At 33.5% G+C, this 23,373-nt stretch overlaps 1 protein-coding gene and 1 pseudogene across 2 annotated transcripts; one reads left to right on the top strand and one right to left on the bottom strand.

Moving 5' to 3' along the window:
- Positions 1–365: 365 nt before the first annotated feature.
- Positions 366–20,925, top strand: LOC309510186 (protein adenylyltransferase SelO-like; annotated as a pseudogene). Its single transcript, XR_014211780.1, has 17 exons — positions 366–834; positions 922–986; positions 1,274–1,330; positions 1,497–1,562; positions 1,827–1,894; positions 1,981–2,068; positions 2,152–2,221; positions 2,323–2,395; positions 2,501–2,584; positions 18,471–18,600; positions 18,678–18,722; positions 18,804–18,886; positions 19,080–19,172; positions 19,264–19,343; positions 19,425–19,468; positions 20,106–20,185; positions 20,362–20,925. The product of XR_014211780.1 is annotated as a protein adenylyltransferase SelO-like (transcript).
- On the bottom strand, positions 20,528–23,315 carry LOC309510180 (uncharacterized protein). Its single transcript, XM_082191235.1, has 3 exons — positions 22,529–23,315; positions 22,388–22,434; positions 20,528–21,582 (listed from the first exon to the last, which is right to left on the bottom strand). Exon 3 carries the CDS (start codon positions 21,538–21,540, stop codon positions 21,022–21,024), a length of 519 nt encoding a protein of 172 aa, XP_082047361.1. The 5' UTR covers positions 21,541–21,582; positions 22,388–22,434; positions 22,529–23,315; the 3' UTR covers positions 20,528–21,021.
- Between the last annotated feature and the right edge of the window lie 58 nt (positions 23,316–23,373).

Here is a 23,373-nt window from a genome sequence, read left to right as displayed (position 1 = left end):
TTTAAAAGAATATACTTTGGTGCAAACTGAATATAATGTTTCGGACACTTAATTGCATCATGTTAACTGAAATTAAATGAACATTTATTATAGTTTGTAAGAAACGGTCATGAAAGTATACTCGTTAAGTGGCTTTTTATTTCATTCATTTATTTTGTATTATCTGCAATAACTGTTTTTTAAAAGAAACATAGTTTTCCATTTTTATTTTTAACACTTATTTTTTACAAGGGTGAAGCAGATCACTTAAAAAAAATAATAATTGAACCACCCAACTCCTCAAATAAATGTCTACTTTAGGTTGTGGGCAAATTATTTTTAGCTATTATACTCTATTATATATATAGATATTATATAATGCTAGCTTAAAAATTGGACCCAACACTTACATACCAATAGAAACACTTTATCATACATTTATTTAGTCACAAACAGTTCATTTATTGCATTGAGTTAATTAATTTAGTTAATTTAGTGTTTTTTGTTTGTTTTTGTCAGTTATACTTGTATTAATTGATTCAGTCATAAAGCTTTTAATCAGCTAATGAACTCGTGGGCCACTTGGACTCTTTACAGAACCACCAGTGGTCTGAGGATCACAGTCTGAGAAAACTGCTTTAAAACAAAACTGGACCATGGTACCACCACAGTACTTTTGTGTAAATGTTGTTTCTGCATATATTCAGGCTCTTTTGTGTATTTCAGGATGTGTTGAGGAATATTTTGGATCTGAATGAGTCTGTGATTCAGAATGAAGAGTTTGTCCGTTGTGTCAGTGGTGGGAAACTGTTTCCTGGCTCTGTTCCACTGGCACACAGATACGGGGGCCATCAGGTAAAACTGACCGTCACTTCAAACCCGACAGCGATGGCGTAAGACAACCAGAGCAAACATGTCAACCATGTGTTATTATTATTATAGTTTGGTTATTGGGCCGGACAGCTGGGGGATGGAAGAGCACATTTGTTGGGTGAATACACAAACAGGTAAAATCATCCTTTTCCATCAGCGTTCAACACAAATCATCAGTTGTTATTGTCAGATGTGACTTTTCTGTTGTAATGCATGTCAACTTTCCCATAATGTTGTTTAAGATTAAAGAATGGAAAGTTTGATCTATACTTACTGGTTTTTCAGCAAATAGATGATTCTGGCATTTTTAAAATCTAATTCTCACTTAATGCTTAAACATGCGTCTGAACAATGACATCTCTCAGTTTAGAACTGACAAGTGTTAACCGTTAGAGCGGTATACAATCTCTCTTTTATCCAGAAAAGGTGAAAGATGGGAAGTCCAGTTGAAAGGCTCAGGAAAGACACCGTACTCAAGGTGAATATCAGTTTCTGCTGCTCAATATTTTTGATATGCTTTTTAAGTAATTCTGAGATATATTTAGTTGTAAATGATCTTACATTATGACTCATAGTGTGTGATTCTCTGTCTGGCAGGAGTGTAATGGTTATGCTGTTTACTGTACATGATGTTTTGTGTGCAGGTCTGGTGATGGACGGGCTGTGATTCGCTCCTCTGTGAGGGAGTTCCTGTGCAGTGAAGCCCTCAGGTACACACACACACACACACACACACACACACACACACACACACACACACACACACACACACACACACACACACACACACACACACACACACACACACACACACACACACACATATATATTCACAATATATATGAATGGACATGCACAAGAAGAGTAATATATGGATTTATCATATTCAAATGTTTGGTGTTGAATATTATTTTTATTTTTATTTTTATTTTTATTTATACTTTTTCCATTTTTTTGCCTTTATTGTTTGTCAGTCTGGTTGTGAGTGAGGAACCTGTTTGGAGGGATCCGTTTTATAATGGCAGTGTCATAAAAGAAAGAGGTAAAATACGATCAGATTTGGAAAAATCGAGTAACTAAGTTCTTTATCCTCCTCAGCTTTATGTGATTGTTCTCTGTATCTATCAGGAGCGGTTGTTCTGCGTCTGGCCAAGTCCTGGTTTCGTATCGGTTCACTGGAGATATTAACTAGAACTGGAGAGTTAGATGTCCTACGGTATATTAACTTTTACTTGGGAGATAATATTTTTTTTCTCACTCTTATTTGCTTTTTAATTTCTTTTAATTTTTTATTTTCAGGACATTGTTGGACTTTGTAATTAAAGAGCATTTTAAATCTATAGCAACAAATGACCCTGACAAGTATGTGGTGAGTATCTGTGTCTCTCTGCTGTTTAGCTGTAATACAAGATTATTTTATATTGTCTGATCAGTCTCACTATATTTGAATGGTTTTCATGTTGTGTGAAGGTGTTTTTCTCTCGAGTGCTGAATGAAACGGCACATTTAATCGCCCACTGGATGTCGGTTGGTTTTGCTCATGGTTAGTTCACTCTGCTTTACTTGTTTAGTTATCACATAGATTTATCATTATAGATCAAGCTTAATACGCAAAATGCACAACATCATGATCTGCATCTTCACACAGGAGTCTGTAACACAGATAACTTCAGTCTGCTTTCTATCACTTTTGATTATGGCCCATTTGGATTTATGGAATCATATGACCCAAGTATGTTTCTTTGTCTAACTTAAACTTTCATAATATTAGCAATCATCTTCCTATACGTTTAGTTTTTAAGCTTTTTGTCATTTTGACATCACACACACACACACACACACACACACACACACACACACACACACACACACACACACACACACACACACACACACACACACACACACACACACACACACACACACACACACACACACACACATACACGTCTATATTACTAACAGGGGACTATCGCTCTACACTGGCCAAGAGGGGACTAGTGTTTCTGGTCATTTTGAAGGAACAAAAATGACATACAAAATTTTCTTTTAAGCTCTTTTTTCATAATATAACTTCAAATATGCATTTTTTTATTAAAAAAAAAACATGCCAAGTGGGGACCTGAAACTCTGAACGATCTCTATCTATACTAGTGGGGACTTGATAGCCTACAATGGAGCTGTGTGTGTGTGAACAGTGAAGTGAACTGGCAGTGAAGTCTGCCTTCATTATGTAACTCTCTCTCTCTCTCTCTCTCTCTCTCTCTCTCTCTCTCTCTCTCTCTATATATATATATATATATATATATATATATATATAACCTATCAGTTATCAAAAAAATTTAAATACGATTTGTTTTAGGAAAGACCATTTAAATCTACAACGGGGTAAAAAATACAGACGGCCCGACGGCAACAGTTCAAAAGCAGAGGCGAGAATATCCTCTTATCATTCATAATATTATTTTTCTTATTTAACGCTCTCTCTTCATAGATACTTTCTATGCTTGGTTATGCAGTCCCTAACAATTTACTTGTTACTACTTTTCTTAATAATTTCTTCTGTACCTCAGTAGCAGTTCCATACCAACAAATAATACAGAATATCATAACACTTTCAATGAAAGCACTATAAAACATCAGAAGCTTTATGTTGTGGACATTACAGCAAAGTTATTGCTTTAAGAAATTCATTCTCTGTTGTGGCCTATTAATTAAAACATAATTTCTACTCTAATAAAATCAATAGACATTTTTCTGTTTCCTTTGTTTCTAGGATGTTGATGTACAGAGAAAGTCAGTGTTTGAAATATTGCTCAATTTAAATGCAACCAAACATATGTCGGTCGTTACCATCCAACAGTGGACCTTTCTTTAAGATCTAATTCAAAACTTTTGAGTTGACTTGCTGCATCTGGTCATTTTGAAGAAACAAAAATGAAATCATTTTTTTCATAATATAACTTTAAAAAAAAAAAAAAAAAAAAAATTAAAAAAAAAAAACATGCCAAGATTGAATCTCAACTCTGAACGATCTCTACCTATACAACAGTGGACTCACAATAGCCTGCAATGGAACTGTGTGTGTGTGTGTGAATAGTTAAGTATGTCTTTATTTTGTAACTATAAGTTATATATATTTACATATAGGCCTTCATAGATACTTTCTATGCTTGGTTATGCAGTCCCTAACAATTTACTTGCCATTGTTATGTGCCATTGCACTCACACATACATGTCTATATTACTAACAGACCAATGTCACTCTACACTGGCCAAGTGAGGACTCAATGAACGATGTCTATCTATACAAGTGAGGACTTGAACAGTGTGTGTGTGTGTGTGTGTGTGTGAACAGTGAAGTGAACTGGCAGTGAAGTCTGTCTTCATTATGTATATATAGTATATTATATATTATGCCTTTTATCAGTCATAATATTTGTTTATTTTATTTAACACTTATTTTCTCTCTTCATAGATACTTTCTATGTTTGGTTATGCAGTCCCTTTAGGGTTTATAGGATTAATCAAACAGAAATAGCTCTTTAAGGTAACGATTTCAGGTCACTATAGTGACCTATATTTAGTATAGTGTAAAGCATACTTTATACAGTGAATAATGATTTTATTCATCAAAATGAACTTCGCGTCCCCAGTTGGATGGTAAAGAACGATACGTGTTTGGCTGCTTTGTACATTTCTTGCCATCACAAACACACTGTAAAGATTTTGGAGGTCAATCTCAAAATGTTATGTCGAAAAACTAAAGTGCAATAAATAATACACGCTTTAGGGTCTGTTTACACGACATCATTTTCAACTGAAAACTGAAAACGTTTTGGCCGTTCATTTCAACGAAAATGCCATTTTGGGGGCCTGACAATGAAAGCTTTTGAAAACGAGTTTTTGTGAGCTCATCTAAAGTGAGGACTAGTTATGCCTTGTAAAGCATTTATAAAGGAGATTTAAAGGCTGTTAATATTTCTATGTTCTCTATCGTGTTGTGTTTGTTTCCTTTTTCTGTTTAGAATATAAATTAGTCTTTAAATCTCCTTTATAAATTATTTACAAAGCATAACTAGTCCTCACTTTAGATGAGCTCGCAAAATAGTGAACTGACCACTACTAAATGCTTTATAACTGCCTGAATCTACTACATTTACTCACACTTTCTAAGTGATCTTATTAATCACTGTAAACACCTAAATAACTGATTTGTAAATAATGCTATACTTCATTTAGAAATGATAAATTGATTTAATAAAGTATGAAAAAGCAATTATTAAACACATTATAGATATGCTTCTAACTCAATAATACAGCGTTTAAAGGTGTATTTATAAACTGCTTACTAATGTCTGCTTTATGAATTATGATTTATCTGTTTACCAATGCTTAACTAATGATTAATAGGATGCAGTTTTTATAAAGGGTTACCATATATATTATATTATATTTCTCAAAATATAACTTCAAATTTGCATTTTTTTTTATAAAAAAAAAAGCATGCCAAGAGGGGATCTGCAACTAAATGTTATAATTATAATGTAATTATTATTATATTAAGATATTAATAATGCGACTGATAGTATTGGCTGCCTATTAATTAAAACATAATTTCTACTCTTAAAAAAAATCAATAGACATGTCCTTATTTTTCTGTTTCCTTTGTTTCTAGGATGTTGATGTACAGAGAAAGTCAGTGTTTGAAATATTGCTCAATTTAAATGCAACCAAACATATGTCGTTCGTTACCATCCAACAGTGGACCTTTCTTTAAGATCTAATTCAAAACTTTTGAGTTGACTTGCTGCATCTGGTCATTTTGAAGAAACAAAAATGAAATCATTTTTTTCATAATATAACTTTAAAAAAATCAAAATTAAAAAAATTAAACATGCCAAGATTGAATCTCAACTCTGAATGATCTCTACCTATACAACAGTGGACTCACAATAGCCTGCAATGGAACTGTGTGTGTGTGTGTGTGTGAACAGTTAAGTATGTCTTTATTTTGTAACTATAAGTTATATATATTATATATAGGCCTTCATAGATACTTTCTATGCTTGGTTATGCAGTCCCTAACAATTTACTTGCCATTGTTATGTGCCATTGCACTCACACATACATGTCTATATTACTAACAGACCAATGTCGCTCTACACTGGCCAAGTGAGGACTCAATGAACGATGTCTATCTATACAAGAGAGGACTTGAACAGTGTGTGTGTGTGTGTGTGTGTGAACAGTGAAGTGAACTGGCAGTGAAGTCTGTCTTCATTATGTATATATAGTATATTATATAGTATATTATATATTATGCCTTTTATCACTCATTTTGAAAACGATGCCTTTACCATCTGCATGTAAACAACATAAACGTGAATTTGTGAAATTGTTACGTCATTCCAACCCGGTCACACTAAATGCGTCTCTATAGCACACATTGTGTTTATTGTGCAATTTATACGTGCATATGATAGGCATGGGTGGGTTTAGGGTAGGTTTAGTAGTGGTGTGTAATATGTAATATGTATTATATGTTTGGTTAGGATTAGTTTTGTAGGATGTGTGTGTATTACACTCAATAAAGTGCGTATTATATGCAAGTAAAAAAATATATTTTCGCGTAAAAATTGCACGATAAACACAATGCGTGCCATAGAGATGCATTTTCATGAGATCAGGCAGGTCATGCACAAGTATATAACATGGTCACATGCGTACTTATCATCACGTGTTCACATGTTCATGAGTATTTGAGTTTTTTTTTTTTTTTTTTTTTTTTTTTGACAAAGTAAGAAAGGTTTGGGGTGTGCTTTTAGATGGGCCTTTAAAATTTGACAAACAAATATCTTCAGTAACTGGATCTAGTTTCTATCAACTCCGTCTTTTGTCTAAAATTAAACACTTCCTAACTGACAAAACACTAGAGATGGCTGTTCATGCTTTTATTACTTCCCATTTAGACTACAGCAACTCATTGTATTGCGGTATTTCCAAGTCACAAATCGCTCGCCTTCAACTGGTCCAAAATGCTGCAGCAAGATTTATTCACAAAAGTAGTAAATATAATCACATGATGATGATGATACATTTTATTTATATTGCGCTTTTCTGCTTTACATATAGCCTCACATTCAAGCTGGGGGCAAGCTGGGGCCAGTTGTACTGTTAGAGGGGCCAGTTTAGACCTTATTGTTGTCATATCATTTTCTGCACTGCACTATAGGCATTAACAGGCAAAATACCATGATTACCAATCATTCAACAATGTATTTGCATTGCCATTATATTTTTTAAATTTGCATTACATATTCAGAATCAGTCACATTAACTGCATTCTACGATTTTTGTGTTTTTTTTGCAAAAAGATCAGCAAATTCATCTAGATTTAAGGCCTTTGCCCTCCTTGACTCAATACTTAGAACACCTAAATTGCTTAATCTGTCATCTGACATTGTGGACCTGAGATAGGTTTTCACCAGCTTTAGTGCATACAATATAATATACAATTAAATTATGCTTATTTTAAATGTATTGTGCAGGCTAGGTATAAAAAATATAGGAAAAACCATGATAATATGAAACGCTTCAAAACAGAGCGCACAAAGCGCGTATGCGCATCGCGGGTGCAGAATGATGTGCTCAAAGCAACATGGAGTCACAGTGTTCAGCGCTGCACAAGTGCGCATTTAAAAGTTCACGGCACAAAGCGAAGAAATTTCGAGCGCACAAATCCTAGTGTAGCCTATATCTGTCCAACAGTTTATTGATCATTTGTTTCTTCACATAGTGAAGTTTTAAATTCCAGTTATTGTGCGTTTGATGCCGATTCATAGTCCTTGTGGTGTGAACAGGCACACGGTAGCGAGTCGTTTTAAAACAGCAACAAACATAAAATACAAATACACAAAATAAAGTCATTTTATGCAAATCCACAGCCTTTTATCTACAGATCAAGCATTATAATGTGTATATATCATATTGGAGAGAGTTTTACCGTGCATATATATAACATAATATAAATTAACATTACAAAAGTTAATGATAGTACATTTCAAATACCTAAAAATTGACAATTAAGTGATTTTGTTCGAGTCAAAAATATTACTTAACATTAATGAACCAACGGTACACATTTTTTACTTTAGCAATCTTATGGGTTGTGGTCTCTCAGACATTGGCAGTAATAAAAATACAATAAAAACATAGTTTCCCTTTGGACTTAAATTACATATCTTTGTGGTATACGGTAGAAATATTGCACATTTCAGTCTAGCTTAGGTTTTTAAAATAAATAACACAGTCTTGGAAATAATATGTAAGCATGTGCAAATAAGCCTGTATAGTAAATCAAGTTCTGTTGGTCTTTGTGTTTAAGTGAGAAATTAATTCATTTAAATTGAAAGATCTCAATGTTTATAAGATCTTTCAATTATGTTTAACAGTTTTGAGCGTATAAAAGAGTGTATAAAAATGGGCTCTGAGTTTTGGCAGTGGTTGTGTCTAAGTGAAATATGTAGTTTGGAAGATGTAGTCACTGAATGCATTAATACAACATTGAATGACACAGACATTTGCAACACTTCTACAGTAATACCGTAGTAAAATATTTTCAGAATCTAAAAAATTAAATACTATCAAAACAATTAGATGTAGCTGAACACATACAGGTATTAATCTTTCAGTTTCATCACCATCTATAAAAAGGGGAAACTTGGGGGAAATGTGTACTGTACTGTAAACAATGACCATGTGACATAAAATGCTGTGAATTCTGAACAACAGAAAACAGCAGAAATATGTTAGAATTCTACCCGTTATTTGTGTGTTTTTTTATTTAACGTGTGTTTTTGGGGGGTAAAACCTTTTCTAGTGTTCTGGAAGAATGAGTTGATCTGAGAATGAAGTTTCAGTGCATTTTGAATGTGAAATGAACTGCTGTCAAGCTGTAAGTTGGTTTGGAGAAGATATCATGGTCTTTTAACCTGATATCATTTAAGACATCATTTAAGACTGTGGTATAAATGATTGAATGATTTAACCATAACTCATTACTATCCTTGATATTCTAAAATAGGTATTTTTCATGTGTATGTAGACTAGGGTGTGTGATATTGAGTTGTTGCACTTCCCCCCCACACGCAATTTACATATCAATGCAGGAAGGCCTTAAAGGCCAGTGTTTTTCTTAGGTGAGAAAACTGGCCAACAACCCCCAGAGTAGTGTTACCAATATCTGTGCAACTTCTCAAATACACTAGAATAAACTAGAGAAAACGCTGGGATTTACCCTGCCAAATTTATTTTGTAAAGTTTTCTTTTGTAAAAATGTATTTAAAAAATTAATAAAACAAGAATTACACTATCTACTGTTCACTGCAGTTAATGTTACATTATCCACGTTTACAATACTGTACAAAAATATGAAACTGAGATTAACACTTGTATAGGTGTTTAGTTAAATATATATTTTTTTGTTTTTGTTTTTTTTTAGATTCAGAATTTAAATATTAGGTTTTGAACATCAGTTTTGATTAGAGAATGTAAACATCTGCAAATTGGCCTGTATAGAACATAAATGTCTGTTGGTGTTTGTGTTAAGTTAGAAATAATTTTTTTTTTTGCCAAAGCAATAATAAATGATCCACAGTTTGGCTCACATAAGCTCCGTTCACACAGAGATTCCGGAAAATACACCTTGCACAATTCTGAAATCAGTATTATATATTATAATATAATATTTAAATATAAAATCTTGTTTACTTGTTTAGCACTATGTTTACAATGAAACTAAATTAATGATTATTCCAAACACAAATAAAATGTAAGTTTCCCAATTCTAAAGTCACTTTTTCAAAACTCTCTTCACACAGTGATCACACCTTCCGTCTTGAGCTAAACTGTGGATCACTGCTTTGAAAGATGTCATTGAATGCATTTTGTTCCATTTACATTAATTATTCTTAAACACAAACACCAACAGAACTTTATGTTCTATACAGGCTAATTTGCACGTTTACATACTCTTTTTAAAACTGTTAATAATAATAGTACTGTTAAACTGTTAAAAATTAATTTCAGTAATATCACATTGAAATAGATATTCTGATTCTAAAATATAATAATATCAAAATAATTAGATGTAAGTGTTAGTCTTTCATTTTCATCACCATCTATACAAAAGGGGAAACTTAGGAATATTTTAGTACAGTAATGTTAAAAAGTTAGTTTGTTAGTATACTCTACTTTATTGTCCTTTTTCAGGAAATTTGTCTTGGACTCAAAGCTGCATTAGTACACAACATATACATACACACACAAACCAAAAAGAGTTTAAAACTACATATATGTATAACTACATCTTGCTATTTAACATATTAATAGATACTCTAACGGTTCCTCTTACTCAGTGGGACTCTATACCGTCTCCATGATGGCGGAAGCTGATACATTGGAAATAAAACATGGCTTGAATCACTCACTATTGTCTGTGCATTTTTTTTAAAATCCACGATTCGTAAATTGATTGAAGTGATGAGTACTCTCTTACACCCATAACTTACATTGCAGTTTTCACAAGACATGCAAGCTGTGATTTTAATTGGACCGAAAGATTGCCATATGAAGTTTGCATCCTATAATTTAAAAGACTACCTAAAACGGCATAATGAAATAATTGCATAATTCTCTGATTTACACCGAACAGCCTAAGTCTTCTTAAAAAAATACAATCGTTGCCGGAATTTTGAACAAAGATAATCAATGTTGGCTTTCCAAGTAAATGAACGATCAATGACCACACCTAGATACTTATAGGTATCCACCTGCTCAATATTATCATAGATGATAACTGGGCTGTAATCAAAAAGGATTATGTAACATCAACTGCAGTGAATTATAAACAGTAGATAGTGTCATTCTTGTTTTATGAAAGCATTTTACAAAAGAAAACATTGTGTAATGCTCCTGTTGTTTGTGTTTTTTTGTTTTATGTGTGACAAAGTGTATCACTTAGTGTATGGGTGAAACCTTTTCTAATGTTCTGGAAGAATGAGTTGATCTGAGACATGAAGTTTCAGTGCATTTTGAATGTGAAATGAACTGCTGTCAAGCTGTAAGTTGGTTACTGGTTGTTGGCCAGTTTTCTCACCTAAGAAAAACACTGGCCTTTAAGGCCTTCCTGCATTGATATGTAAATTGCGTGTGGGGGGGAAGTGCAACAACTCAATATCACACACCCTAGTCTACATACACATGAAAAATACCTATTTTAGAATATCAAGGATAGTAATGAGTTATGGTTAAATCATTCAATCATTTATACCACAGTCTTAAATGATGTCTTAAATGATATCAGGTTAAAAGACCATGATATCTTCTCCAAACCAACTTACAGCTTGACAGCAGTTCATTTCACATTCAAAATGCACTGAAACTTCATTCTCAGATCAACTCATTCTTCCAGAACACTAGAAAAGGTTTTACCCCCCAAAAACACACGTTAAATAAAAAAACACACAAATAACGGGTAGAATTCTAACATATTTCTGCTGTTTTCTGTTGTTCAGAATTCACAGCATTTTATGTCACATGGTCATTGTTTACAGTACAGTACACATTTCCCCCAAGTTTCCCCTTTTTATAGATGGTGATGAAACTGAAAGATTAATACCTGTATGTGTTCAGCTACATCTAATTGTTTTGATAGTATTTAATTTTTTAGATTCTGAAAATATTTTACTACGGTATTACTGTAGAAGTGTTGCAAATGTCTGTGTCATTCAATGTTGTATTAATGCATTCAGTGACTACATCTTCCAAACTACATATTTCACTTAGACACAACCACTGCCAAAACTCAGAGCCCATTTTTATACACTCTTTTATACGCTCAAAACTGTTAAACATAATTGAAAGATCTTATAAACATTGAGATCTTTCAATTTAAATGAATTAATTTCTCACTTAAACACAAAGACCAACAGAACTTGATTTACTATACAGGCTTATTTGCACATGCTTACATATTATTTCCAAGACTGTGTTATTTATTTTAAAAACCTAAGCTAGACTGAAATGTGCAATATTTCTACCGTATACCACAAAGATATGTAATTTAAGTCCAAAGGGAAACTATGTTTTTATTGTATTTTTATTACTGCCAATGTCTGAGAGACCACAACCCATAAGATTGCTAAAGTAAAAAATGTGTACCGTTGGTTCATTAATGTTAAGTAATATTTTTGACTCGAACAAAATCACTTAATTGTCAATTTTTAGGTATTTGAAATGTACTATCATTAACTTTTGTAATGTTAATTTATATTATGTTATATATATGCACGGTAAAACTCTCTCCAATATGATATATACACATTATAATGCTTGATCTGTAGATAAAAGGCTGTGGATTTGCATAAAATGACTTTATTTTGTGTATTTGTATTTTATGTTTGTTGCTGTTTTAAAACGACTCGCTACCGTGTGCCTGTTCACACCACAAGGACTATGAATCGGCATCAAACGCACAATAACTGGAATTTAAAACTTCACTATGTGAAGAAACAAATGATCAATAAACTGTTGGACAGATATAGGCTACACTAGGATTTGTGCGCTCGAAATTTCTTCGCTTTGTGCCGTGAACTTTTAAATGCGCACTTGTGCAGCGCTGAACACTGTGACTCCATGTTGCTTTGAGCACATCATTCTGCACCCGCGATGCGCATACGCGCTTTGTGCGCTCTGTTTTGAAGCGTTTCATATTATCATGGTTTTTCCTATATTTTTTATACCTAGCCTGCACAATACATTTAAAATAAGCATAATTTAATTGTATATTATATTGTATGCACTAAAGCTGGTGAAAACCTATCTCAGGTCCACAATGTCAGATGACAGATTAAGCAATTTAGGTGTTCTAAGTATTGAGTCAAGGAGGGCAAAGGCCTTAAATCTAGATGAATTTGCTGATCTTTTTGCAAAAAAAACACAAAAATCGTAGAATGCAGTTAATGTGACTGATTCTGAATATGTAATGCAAATTTAAAAAATATAATGGCAATGCAAATACATTGTTGAATGATTGGTAATCATGGTATTTTGCCTGTTAATGCCTATAGTGCAGTGCAGAAAATGATATGACAACAATAAGGTCTAAACTGGCCCCTCTAACAGTACAACTGGCCCCAGCTTGCCCCCAGCTTGAATGTGAGGCTATATGTAAAGCAGAAAAGCGCAATATAAATAAAATGTATCATCATCATCATGTGATTATATTTACTACTTTTGTGAATAAATCTTGCTGCAGCATTTTGGACCAGTTGAAGGCGAGCGATTTGTGACTTGGAAATACCGCAATACAATGAGTTGCTGTAGTCTAAATGGGAAGTAATAAAAGCATGAACAGCCATCTCTAGTGTTTTGTCAGTTAGGAAGTGTTTAATTTTAGACAAAAGACGGAGTTGATAGAAACTAGATCCAGTTACTGAAGATATTTGTTTGTCAAAATTTAAAGGCCCATCTAAAAGCACACCCCAAACCTTTCTTACTTTGTCAAAAAAAAAAAAAAAAACTCAAATACTCATGAACATGTGAACACGTGATGATAAGTACGCATGTGACCATGTTATATACTTGTGCATGACCTGCCTGATCTCATGAAAATGCATCTCTATGGCACGCATTGTGTTTATCGTGCAATTTTTACGCGAAAATATATTTTTTTACATGCATATAATACGCACTTTATTGAGTGTAATACACACACATCCTACAAAACTAATCCTAACCAAACATATAATACATATTACATATTACACACCACTACTAAACCTACCCTAAACCCACCCATGCCTATCATATGCACGTATAAATTGCACAATAAACACAATGTGTGCTATAGAGACGCATTTAGTGTGACCGGGTTGGAATGACGTAACAATTTCACAAATTCACGTTTATGTTGTTTACATGCAGATGGTAAAGGCATCGTTTTCAAAATGAGTGATAAAAGGCATAATATATAATATACTATATAATATACTATATATACATAATGAAGACAGACTTCACTGCCAGTTCACTTCACTGTTCACACACACACACTGTTCAAGTCCTCACTTGTATAGATAGACATCGTTCATTGAGTCCTCACTTGGCCAGTGTAGAGCGACATTGGTCTGTTAGTAATATAGACATGTATGTGTGAGTGCAATGGCACATAACAATGGCAAGTAAATTGTTAGGGACTGCATAACCAAGCATAGAAAGTATCTATGAAGGCCTATATATAAATATATATAACTTATAGTTACAAAATAAAGACATACTTAACTGTTCACACACACACACACACACACACACAGTTCCATTGCAGGCTATTGTGAGTCCACTGTTGTATAGGTAGAGATCGTTCAGAGTTGAGATTCAATCTTGGCATGTTTAATTTTTTTAATTTTTTTAATTTTGATTTTTTTAAAGTTATATTATGAAAAAAATGATTTAATTTTTGTTTCTTCAAAATGACCAGATGCAGCAAGTCAACTCAAAAGTTTTGAATTAGATCTTAAAGAAAGGTCCACTGTTGGATGGTAACGACCGACATATGTTTGGTTGCATTTAAATTGAGCAATATTTCAAACACTGACTTTCTCTGTACATCAACATCCTAGAAACAAAGGAAACAGAAAAATAAGGACATGTCTATTGATTTTTTTTAAGAGTAGAAATTATGTTTTAATTAATAGGCAGCCAAAACTATCAGTCGCATTATTAATATCTTAATATAATAATAATTACATTATAATTATAACATTTAGTTGCAGATCCCCTCTTGGCATGCTTTTTTTTTAATAAAAAAAAATGCAAATTTGAAGTTATATTTTGAGAAATATAATATAATATATATGGTAACCCTTTATAATAACTGCATCCTATTAATCATTAGTTAAGCATTGGTAAACAGATAAATCATAATTCAGAAAGCAGACATTAGTAAGCAGTTTATAAATACACCTTTAAACGCTGTATTATTGAGTTAGAAGCATATCTATAATGTGTTTAATAATTGCATTTTCATACTTTATTAAATCAATTTATCATTTCTAAATGAAGTATAGCATTATTTACAAATCAGTTATTTAGGTGTTTACAGTGATTAATAAGATCACTTAGAAATTGTGAGTAAATGTAGTAGATTCAGGCAGTTATAAAGCATTTAGTAGTGGTCAGTTCACTATTTTGCGAGCTCATCTAAAGTGAGGACTAGTTATGCTTTGTAAATAATTTATAAAGGAGATTTAAAGACTCATTTATATTCTAAACAGAAAAAGGAAACAAACACAACACGATAGAGAACATAGAAATATTAACAGCCTTTAAATCTCCTTTATAAAAGCTTTACAAGGCATAACTAGTCCTCACTTTAGATGAGCTCACAAAAACTCGTTTTCAAAAGCTTTCATTGTCAGGCCCCCAAAATGGCATTTTCGTTGAAATGAACGGCCAAAACGTTTTCAGTTTTCAGTTGAAAATGATGTCGTGTAAACAGACCCTAAAGCGTGTATTATTTATTGCACTTTAGTTTTTCGACATAACATTTTGAGATTGACCTCCAAAATCTTTACAGTGTGTTTGTGATGGCAAGAAATGTACAAAGCAGCCAAACACGTATCGTTCTTTACCATCCAACTGGGGACGCGAAGTTCATTTTGATGAATAAAATCATTATTCACTGTATAAAGTATGCTTTACGCTATACTAAATATAGGTCACTATAGTGACTTGAAATCGTTACCTTAAAGAGCTATTTCTGTTTGATTAATCCTATAAACCCTAAAGGGACTGCATAACCAAACATAGAAAGTATCTATGAAGAGAGAAAATAAGTGTTAAATAAAATAAACAAATATTATGACTGATAAAAGGCATAATATATAATATACTATATATACATAATGAAGACAGACTTCACTGCCAGTTCACTTCACTGTTCACACACACACACACACACACACACACTGTTCAAGTCCTCTCTTGTATAGATAGACATCGTTCATTGAGTCCTCACTTGGCCAGTGTAGAGTGACATTGGTCTGTTAGTAATATAGACATGTATGTGTGAGTGCAATGGCACATAACAATGGCAAGTAAATTGTTAGGGACTGCATAACCAAGCATAGAAAGTATCTATGAAGGCCTATATATAAATATATATATAACTTATAGTTACAAAATAAAGACATACTTAACTATTCACACACACACACACAGTTCCATTGCAGGCTATTGTGAGTCCACTGTTGTATAGGTAGAGATCGTTCAGAGTTGAGATTCAATCTTGGCATGTTTATTTTTTTTAATTTTAATTTTTTAAAAAGTTATATTATGAAAAAAATGATTTCATTTTTGTTTCTTCAAAATGACCAGATGCAGCAAGTCAACTCAAAAGTTTTGAATTAGATCTTAAAGAAAGGTCCACTGTTGGATGGTAACGACCGACATATGTTTGGTTGCATTTAAATTGAGCAATATTTCAAACACTGAATATCTCTGTACATCAACATCCTAGAAACAAAGGAAACAGAAAAATAAGGACATGTCTATTGATTTTTTTTTTTTTTTTTTTTTTTTTGTAGAAATGATGTTTTAATTAATAGGCAGCCAATACTATCTGTCGCATTATTAATACCTTTATAATATAATAATAATTACATTATAATTATAACATTGAGTTGTAGATCCCCTCTTGGCATGTTTTTTTTATTTTATTTTTTATAAAAAAATGCATATTTGAAGTTATATTCTGAAAAATATTATATAATATATATATGGTAACCCTTTATAATAACTGCATTTAATTAATCATTAGTTAAGCATTAGTAAACAGTTAAATCATAATTCATAAAGCAGACATTAATAAGCCGTTTATAAATACAGCTTTAAATGCTGTATTATTGATTTATAAGGATATCTATAATGTGTTTAATAATTGTATTTTCATACTTTATTAATTATCAATTTATAATTTCTAAATGAAGTATAGCATTATTTACAAAGCAGTTATTTAGGAGTTGTCAGTGATTAATAAGATCACTTAGAAAGTGTGAGTAAATGTAGTAGATTCAGGGAGTTATAAAGCATTTAGTAGTGGTCAGTTCACTATTTTGTGAGCAAAAGTGAGGACTAGTTATGCCTAGTAAAGCATTTATAAAGGAGATTTAAAGACTCAGTTATCTTCTAAACAGAAAAAGGAAACAAACACAACACAACACAATGATAGAGAACATAGAAATATTAACAGCCTTTAAATCTCCTACATAACTAGCATAACTAGTCCTCACTTTAGATGAGCTCACAAAAAATTGTGAACTGACCTCTACTAAATGCTTTATAACTACCTGAACTACAGTAGAAATACATGTTAATAAAGCATTTATTAACACACTAAGTAACTATTACTATATGTCTGAATAATAAGTGTATGATGTATGAATGTACATTGAATTAGTTTAATCATTTACTCACACTTTCTAAGGGATCTTATGAACCACTGACAACTCCTAAATAACTGCTTTGTAAATGATGCTATACTTCATTTAGAAATGATAAATTGATCATTAATAAAGTATGAAAATACAATTATTAAACACATTATAGATATGCTTTTAAAACAGGAATAAAGCATTTATAACTGCATTTATATACTGCTTATTAGTGTATATTAATGCTTTATAAATGAATTAACTCTTTACTAATGCTTAACTAATGATTAATAGCGTGCAGTTATTATAAAGTGTTACTGAAGCAGTTAAACAGCAGCTCTACAGTCTCAGAGCCTCTCTAGGACAGCAGCCATTCAGACAATAGAGAAGTGTGAACGACGTGTGTTTATGGGCCACTGCAGTTCCTGCTCCAGCCTACAGGAGCGCTGCTGAGTATGGACTTAAACACACACACACATGTAAGTCCCCACTTGGTCAAAAATGTACAAAATTAACCAGAGCGTGTTTTGGCTGATTTTAACATGTTTTAAAGCATGACCAACAGGGGACTTGAAAAATGTCCCCACTTGGCTCGACGGTCCCCTGTTAGTGAGTGTGTAACGACACCAAGGTCCCCAGTTAGATAGATAGACGAGTACACACACACACACACACACACACACACACACACACACACACACAGGGACTCTGTATATTAACCCTACCCCTAAACCTATGAGGACACAGGAAGTGTGAAGATGTTTACGTTGTCATTATACGCATTTGTGTCCTCCTAAACCATATCCGAGAACACACACACACACACACACACACACACACACACACACACACACACACACACATATATACAATACTGCAAAAGTGGAACATTGTATGAATAGTAAGCTACTTTAGATCTACTATAAATTTTGTATATACTTACAGTATAATATACATGGGTTGAGGGGCTTGATTAATTGCATAATTTTTTTAATCCATTACTTGTTTTATTTTACTTCATTATATTCTAATAAGATAAAGTGAAACAGACAGCCATAATAATAACATATAATAATTTTATTGTTAAATGTGTGTTATTGCTACAGCATTGTTTCCTCTGTATAGATTTTGTCCCCAACACGTCTGATGACGAGGGCCGGTACAGTATAGGAGCTCAGGCTAATGTTGGCCTGTTCAATCTACAGAAACTTCTAGAAGCTCTGAAACCACTGCTGACCTCAGATCAGCTTTCACAGTAAGAGATCCTTTTATTTTCTGTTGGTATTGGTCTGGAATAAATAAGGGTGATTCGTGTCAATTCATTTACTTCAGATCTCAGCAAATATTGAGAGAATATCCACAAATCTACCATCAAAGGTGAGCCTGTCATTAGACAATATAGATCACTGTATTCCTCTCTGAGTCGTTCCTGGTCTCACTTTACTGTTTCTGTTGTAGATTTCATGAGCTTGTTCAAAGCAAAGTTGGGCTTTCTGGGAAATGAAGAAAAGGATTCATATGTGATTGCATTTCTTCTAAAGGTAAATATTAACTGGATAGTTTTTTTTCTCTGATTGTACTATAATTAATTCATTTTTTTTATTATATATTTAACGGCCAAACTGTCAGAAATAGTTAAGTCCAGTATGGAGTTAAATCAGTAGTAGATCACACAAATGGCAGCATTTCCTGAGAATGACCCATATAATGTTGTATGTTGTGTGATGTGTTGAGCTAATGGAGGACACTGGAGCAGACTTCACTATGACTTTCAGACAGCTGAGTGAAGTGACCCTGTCCCGGCTTCAGAAGGGATCCTTTGCTCCGGTACGTTTCCTCTCCATTCACTCCCACAGCAGCCGCAATATCCATAATCATGATTTCAGTCCATTAACTGTGACTGTGTCTCTCTTGACAGTCTTTGTGGGCTCTTTCAGACCTCTCATCACACAAGCATTTCAGAGACTGGGTTCAGCTGTATTTACAGCGTCTGTCAAGGTAATGTTGCTATAATGTAAACTCGAACTCTTTAGAGGATTAAAAATGAACATCACTTGATGTGTTAATCGTCTTCTACAGGATAATGAGTGACTCAGATGAAGAACGGCAGCACAGAATGCAAGGTGTGTTTTTGTATATGTTATATGATGCAGTGTTATATATTATATATTGTTACAGTAACACTACCGCTGAAATGTTCAGGATTGGTAAGATTTGTTTTTGAAAGAAGTTTCTTATACTCACGAAGGCTGCATTTATTTAATCAAAAATACAATAAAAACAGTAATTTTGTAATACTATAATATATTATTATACTATGAGATATTACAATATAAAATAAATTATTCTATTTGAATATACAGTATTTGTGTAATTAATATATTTGTTCAGTTGAATGTAATTTATTCCTGTGATCATTTCTCCAGTCTTCAGTGTCACATGATCCTTCAGAAATCATTCTAATATGATGATTTGCTGCTCAAGAAACATTTGAAAACAGTTGAGCTGCTTAATATTTCTGAGGAAACCCTGATACATGTTTTGATTAATATAAAGTTCAAAAGAACAGCGTTTATTTGAATCTTTTGTAATATTATAAATGTCTTTATTGGCCCTTTTTGTGCATCCTTGCTGAATAATATTATTCATTTCTTTTTTTTAAAAAGCCTTACTGACCGTAAATGTTTAAACGGTAGTGTGTGTTTTTTTACGATGTGTTATGTTGTATTTAATGTTATTAGTAATTTTTCTATTGTTCAGGAGTAAACCCACGGTATGTGTTGAGGAACTGGATGGCTGAATCTGCTATCAGAAAAGCAGAGAAAAATGACTTTTCAGAGGTATTATTACATGTGATGTCAAACTAATATGCTGTCATGATCATGCTTATCATATATCTTAGAGTGTTTGCTTTAATATATTACTGTGAAATGAAGACTTGACAATTATACATACAATGTAACATCTTCAGACAGACCATTATGGCTTGTTGACAGTATGTTTGATGTATTTCTAGGTGACACTGTTGCAGAAGACTTTAATGGAGCCATTTATGGAGCAGGAAGAGGCTGAGAGAGCCGGATATGCCAGTAAACCTCCATCCTGGGCTCAGCATCTGAGGGTCAGCTGTTCTTCCTAACTCAGGGTCGAATGAAAAAAAAAAATCACAAATTTCAGCATCATTTGAACCAAAAATATTGTTTATGACATTGTAATCACACTTCCTAATGGATGATCTGATTGGAGGATGCGCCATGTTTGATGTTATATATGTACATATATGCACGTTATATATGGACAATGGACATGGATGTCTTTTGTAATATTGCTGTTTCTGCATTTCTACAAAAGTGCAAAAATCTTTGCATCATGCATCTCGTTTACTCCTGTTTAACAATTAGGCATGTCAAAATCTGTTAAACAGTTAACTTTGCAAGACCTTATTTATTATGACATTCCATTAGCAATGATGATGTAGCATATTTGTAATACAAATAATCTGATTAGGTGCGTAAGTACAAAGTATTTACATATTTTAGTCTGGTGGTGTAATGCAAGAATATTAAACAAAATAATTAAAGATGTGTGTCCGTATGTCACGCCGAGAACTTGTTTGGCGGTCAGTTCCTCAGTCCAACTACAAAAACATGTCAATTAGCTCTATCTGTCTTCAAGATCATTGTTGACTGCGCTTTTTCAGCATTGCTGTCATCAGTTCTGACATGAGTTCGCCACCTGGGGGCGCTGTTTGTAGAGGTGTAGTTGTCTTTGGTGGAGCTGGAGGCATTTTTCTGATGGAGCCGGCGGATGGTTTGGCAGCCGGTGCAGGAGCTGGTGGTGGAGGCGGTGGTGGAGGTGGTGGTGGTGGAGCTCCACCTGCAGATGCAAAGTTTTGGGGACCAGGAGGAGGAGGAGGTGGAAGGGAGGTAATGGGGTCTGGAGGTGGTGGGGGGAGTGAGTCTCCCCCGTGAGGTGCAAAACTAGGAGGCGGTGGAGGAAGAAAGTCAGGGGGCAGCTCGGCATCATCTGGAGGAGGTGGTGGTGGAGGCAGGTCATCCATGGGTGGAGGTGGGAAGGATGATTGTGGGAATCGAGGTGGAGGAGGAAACTTGTTGACTTTGGTTGTGCTGGCAGGAGGAGCAGGGGGAGGAGGAGGCAACATGGGGTCGGGTGGTGGAGGAGGCAGGGTTTCCATTGAAGGCGGAGGTGGTGGGAAAGATGTTTGGTTGCCAGGACCCTTCAAAAACAAACCAAAAGTAGCATTCAGGAGCATTTCAGATAAATGATGAAATTACAAGAGGATTAAAACAGCTCTAAAGGAACCGTCACCCTTTGTGGAAAAGTAGTGTGCGTAATTTTACTGCTCTTGAAGTATACTTTAAATCTTTGAAGTATATTTAAAAATATATATTTTCAGATAATATATTGTTCATTAAATAAAAGGCCACTATATGTGTATTTAAAGACACTGCACTTTCATGACTGTTTCTTAACAGAGTTTAGTGCAATTTTAAAAAGTGTACTTTGCAATCATGACAAATTAACAGTTATACTTTTTAAATTATGGTTTAGTAATCTTTTGCAGTACATTTATTTTGATATTGACAAACATACTAGAGCACATGCAAATTTGATTATAATTTCAACTGTAGTGTGTTATTTGTTAATATATTTAATGTTAATATATTTTAAATTTACCAATTGGCAACTTCATCATGACAAATGTGTAATTAAATATTGAAAACATGTCAAGTTTCAATAGAAATAATATATGTATATTTTAGTTTACTATAAATGCTTCTCAGTACATTCGGCAGTAAACTTCATATTTCATTGAAAGTAGAAGTAATTATGAAATGTTATAAAATGATGTACTTAAGTGTGTTAATAAATTTAAACTATATTTTGTTTAATTGCAATTAACATGCAGTTAAGTGTCTGAAAACATAATAGTTCACACTTCAGTATGGTCCATGAACTTATATTATTTATGGTATTATATTATGGTGTTCTTCATTACTAACTGATAGATTTAGAGATACCTTGGTGTCCTTTGGAAGCTGAGGAGCGTGTCCATTCGCAGCTTTGGCTGAAAGATAAGCACAAAAATGTCATCAAAATCCTTTAATATATCAAGATCTATGATACATTTTATAACAATCTATTTAGCTCATTATCTCTACCTTTAGGTGTAGGGGAGGGTGTGGATGCACTGGAGGAGGCCTGGATAGTGCGGTTAGCCCAGCTTCCAGTGCCGGCTGCTTTCCTCACAGCGGCTTTGTAGTTTTCATATAACTGCTTACCATACTATGACAAAATCATGACAAAACAAGACCGTTAATAAAGTAGAAGAACTTTTTTTTTTTGACAAAGTAGACAGCTCACAATAGGACCCAACACAATACAGCTACAATTTACAGTATGTTTTTGCATTGTAAACTATAATTTATAATTTAATTTGCTGCAAAAACTTCAAATTAGTGTCTTCTTGCATTTATCATCATTATCTATTTTGGTTTTTGGTGTGTGGCCTGGTTTCTGCTCACCTTTGCAATACGTATCCCAGTCACCCACAGAGTCATGGTCAACTCATCATCACAACACAGATACTTGATGTATTGGGATTCTTTTTGAATTTGAGGATGCTGAAAGCAGATCACAGTGACCATATGAACATGACACACACCTGATATACACACCTGAGAAGGCCAAGATAATAACACTTCATTTAGTTGTTTTCGCTATTGTTTCCCTGTCATTCTCTACAGATTTGTGGAACCATTCATTTTTCAGGGGTTGAATCTTTAATCAATGTTTTTTTGTTCTCAAAACAACAAAGGGTTGGGTAACAACTTACTAGGGTTTTCAGTATTAGTTCATGCTTTGCTAATATTCATTTTTCTCCAAATGGACAGTTGGTGATATTAACATTGTTTTGATTACATATGTTATTGAGCTGCAGTTGCATAGCAGAGACAGTCTATTTAGCTCCAGTCTATTTAACGGATCTTCTATCGCCCTATAATCC

This window comes from Leuciscus leuciscus (assembly GCF_965113295.1).
Source record: "Leuciscus leuciscus genome assembly, contig: SUPER_11_unloc_4, whole genome shotgun sequence".
NCBI classification, from domain to species: domain Eukaryota; kingdom Metazoa; phylum Chordata; class Actinopteri; order Cypriniformes; family Leuciscidae; genus Leuciscus; species Leuciscus leuciscus.
The sequence above is the reverse complement of the archived record's forward strand: the minus strand, read 5'-3'. Positions and strand labels throughout refer to the sequence as shown.

Excerpts from the sequence above, each read along its gene's own strand:
- LOC309510180 (XM_082191235.1), bottom strand. The coding sequence starts at position 21,540 with ATGGAAACCCTGCCTCCTCCACCACCCGACCCCATGTTGCCTCCTCCT.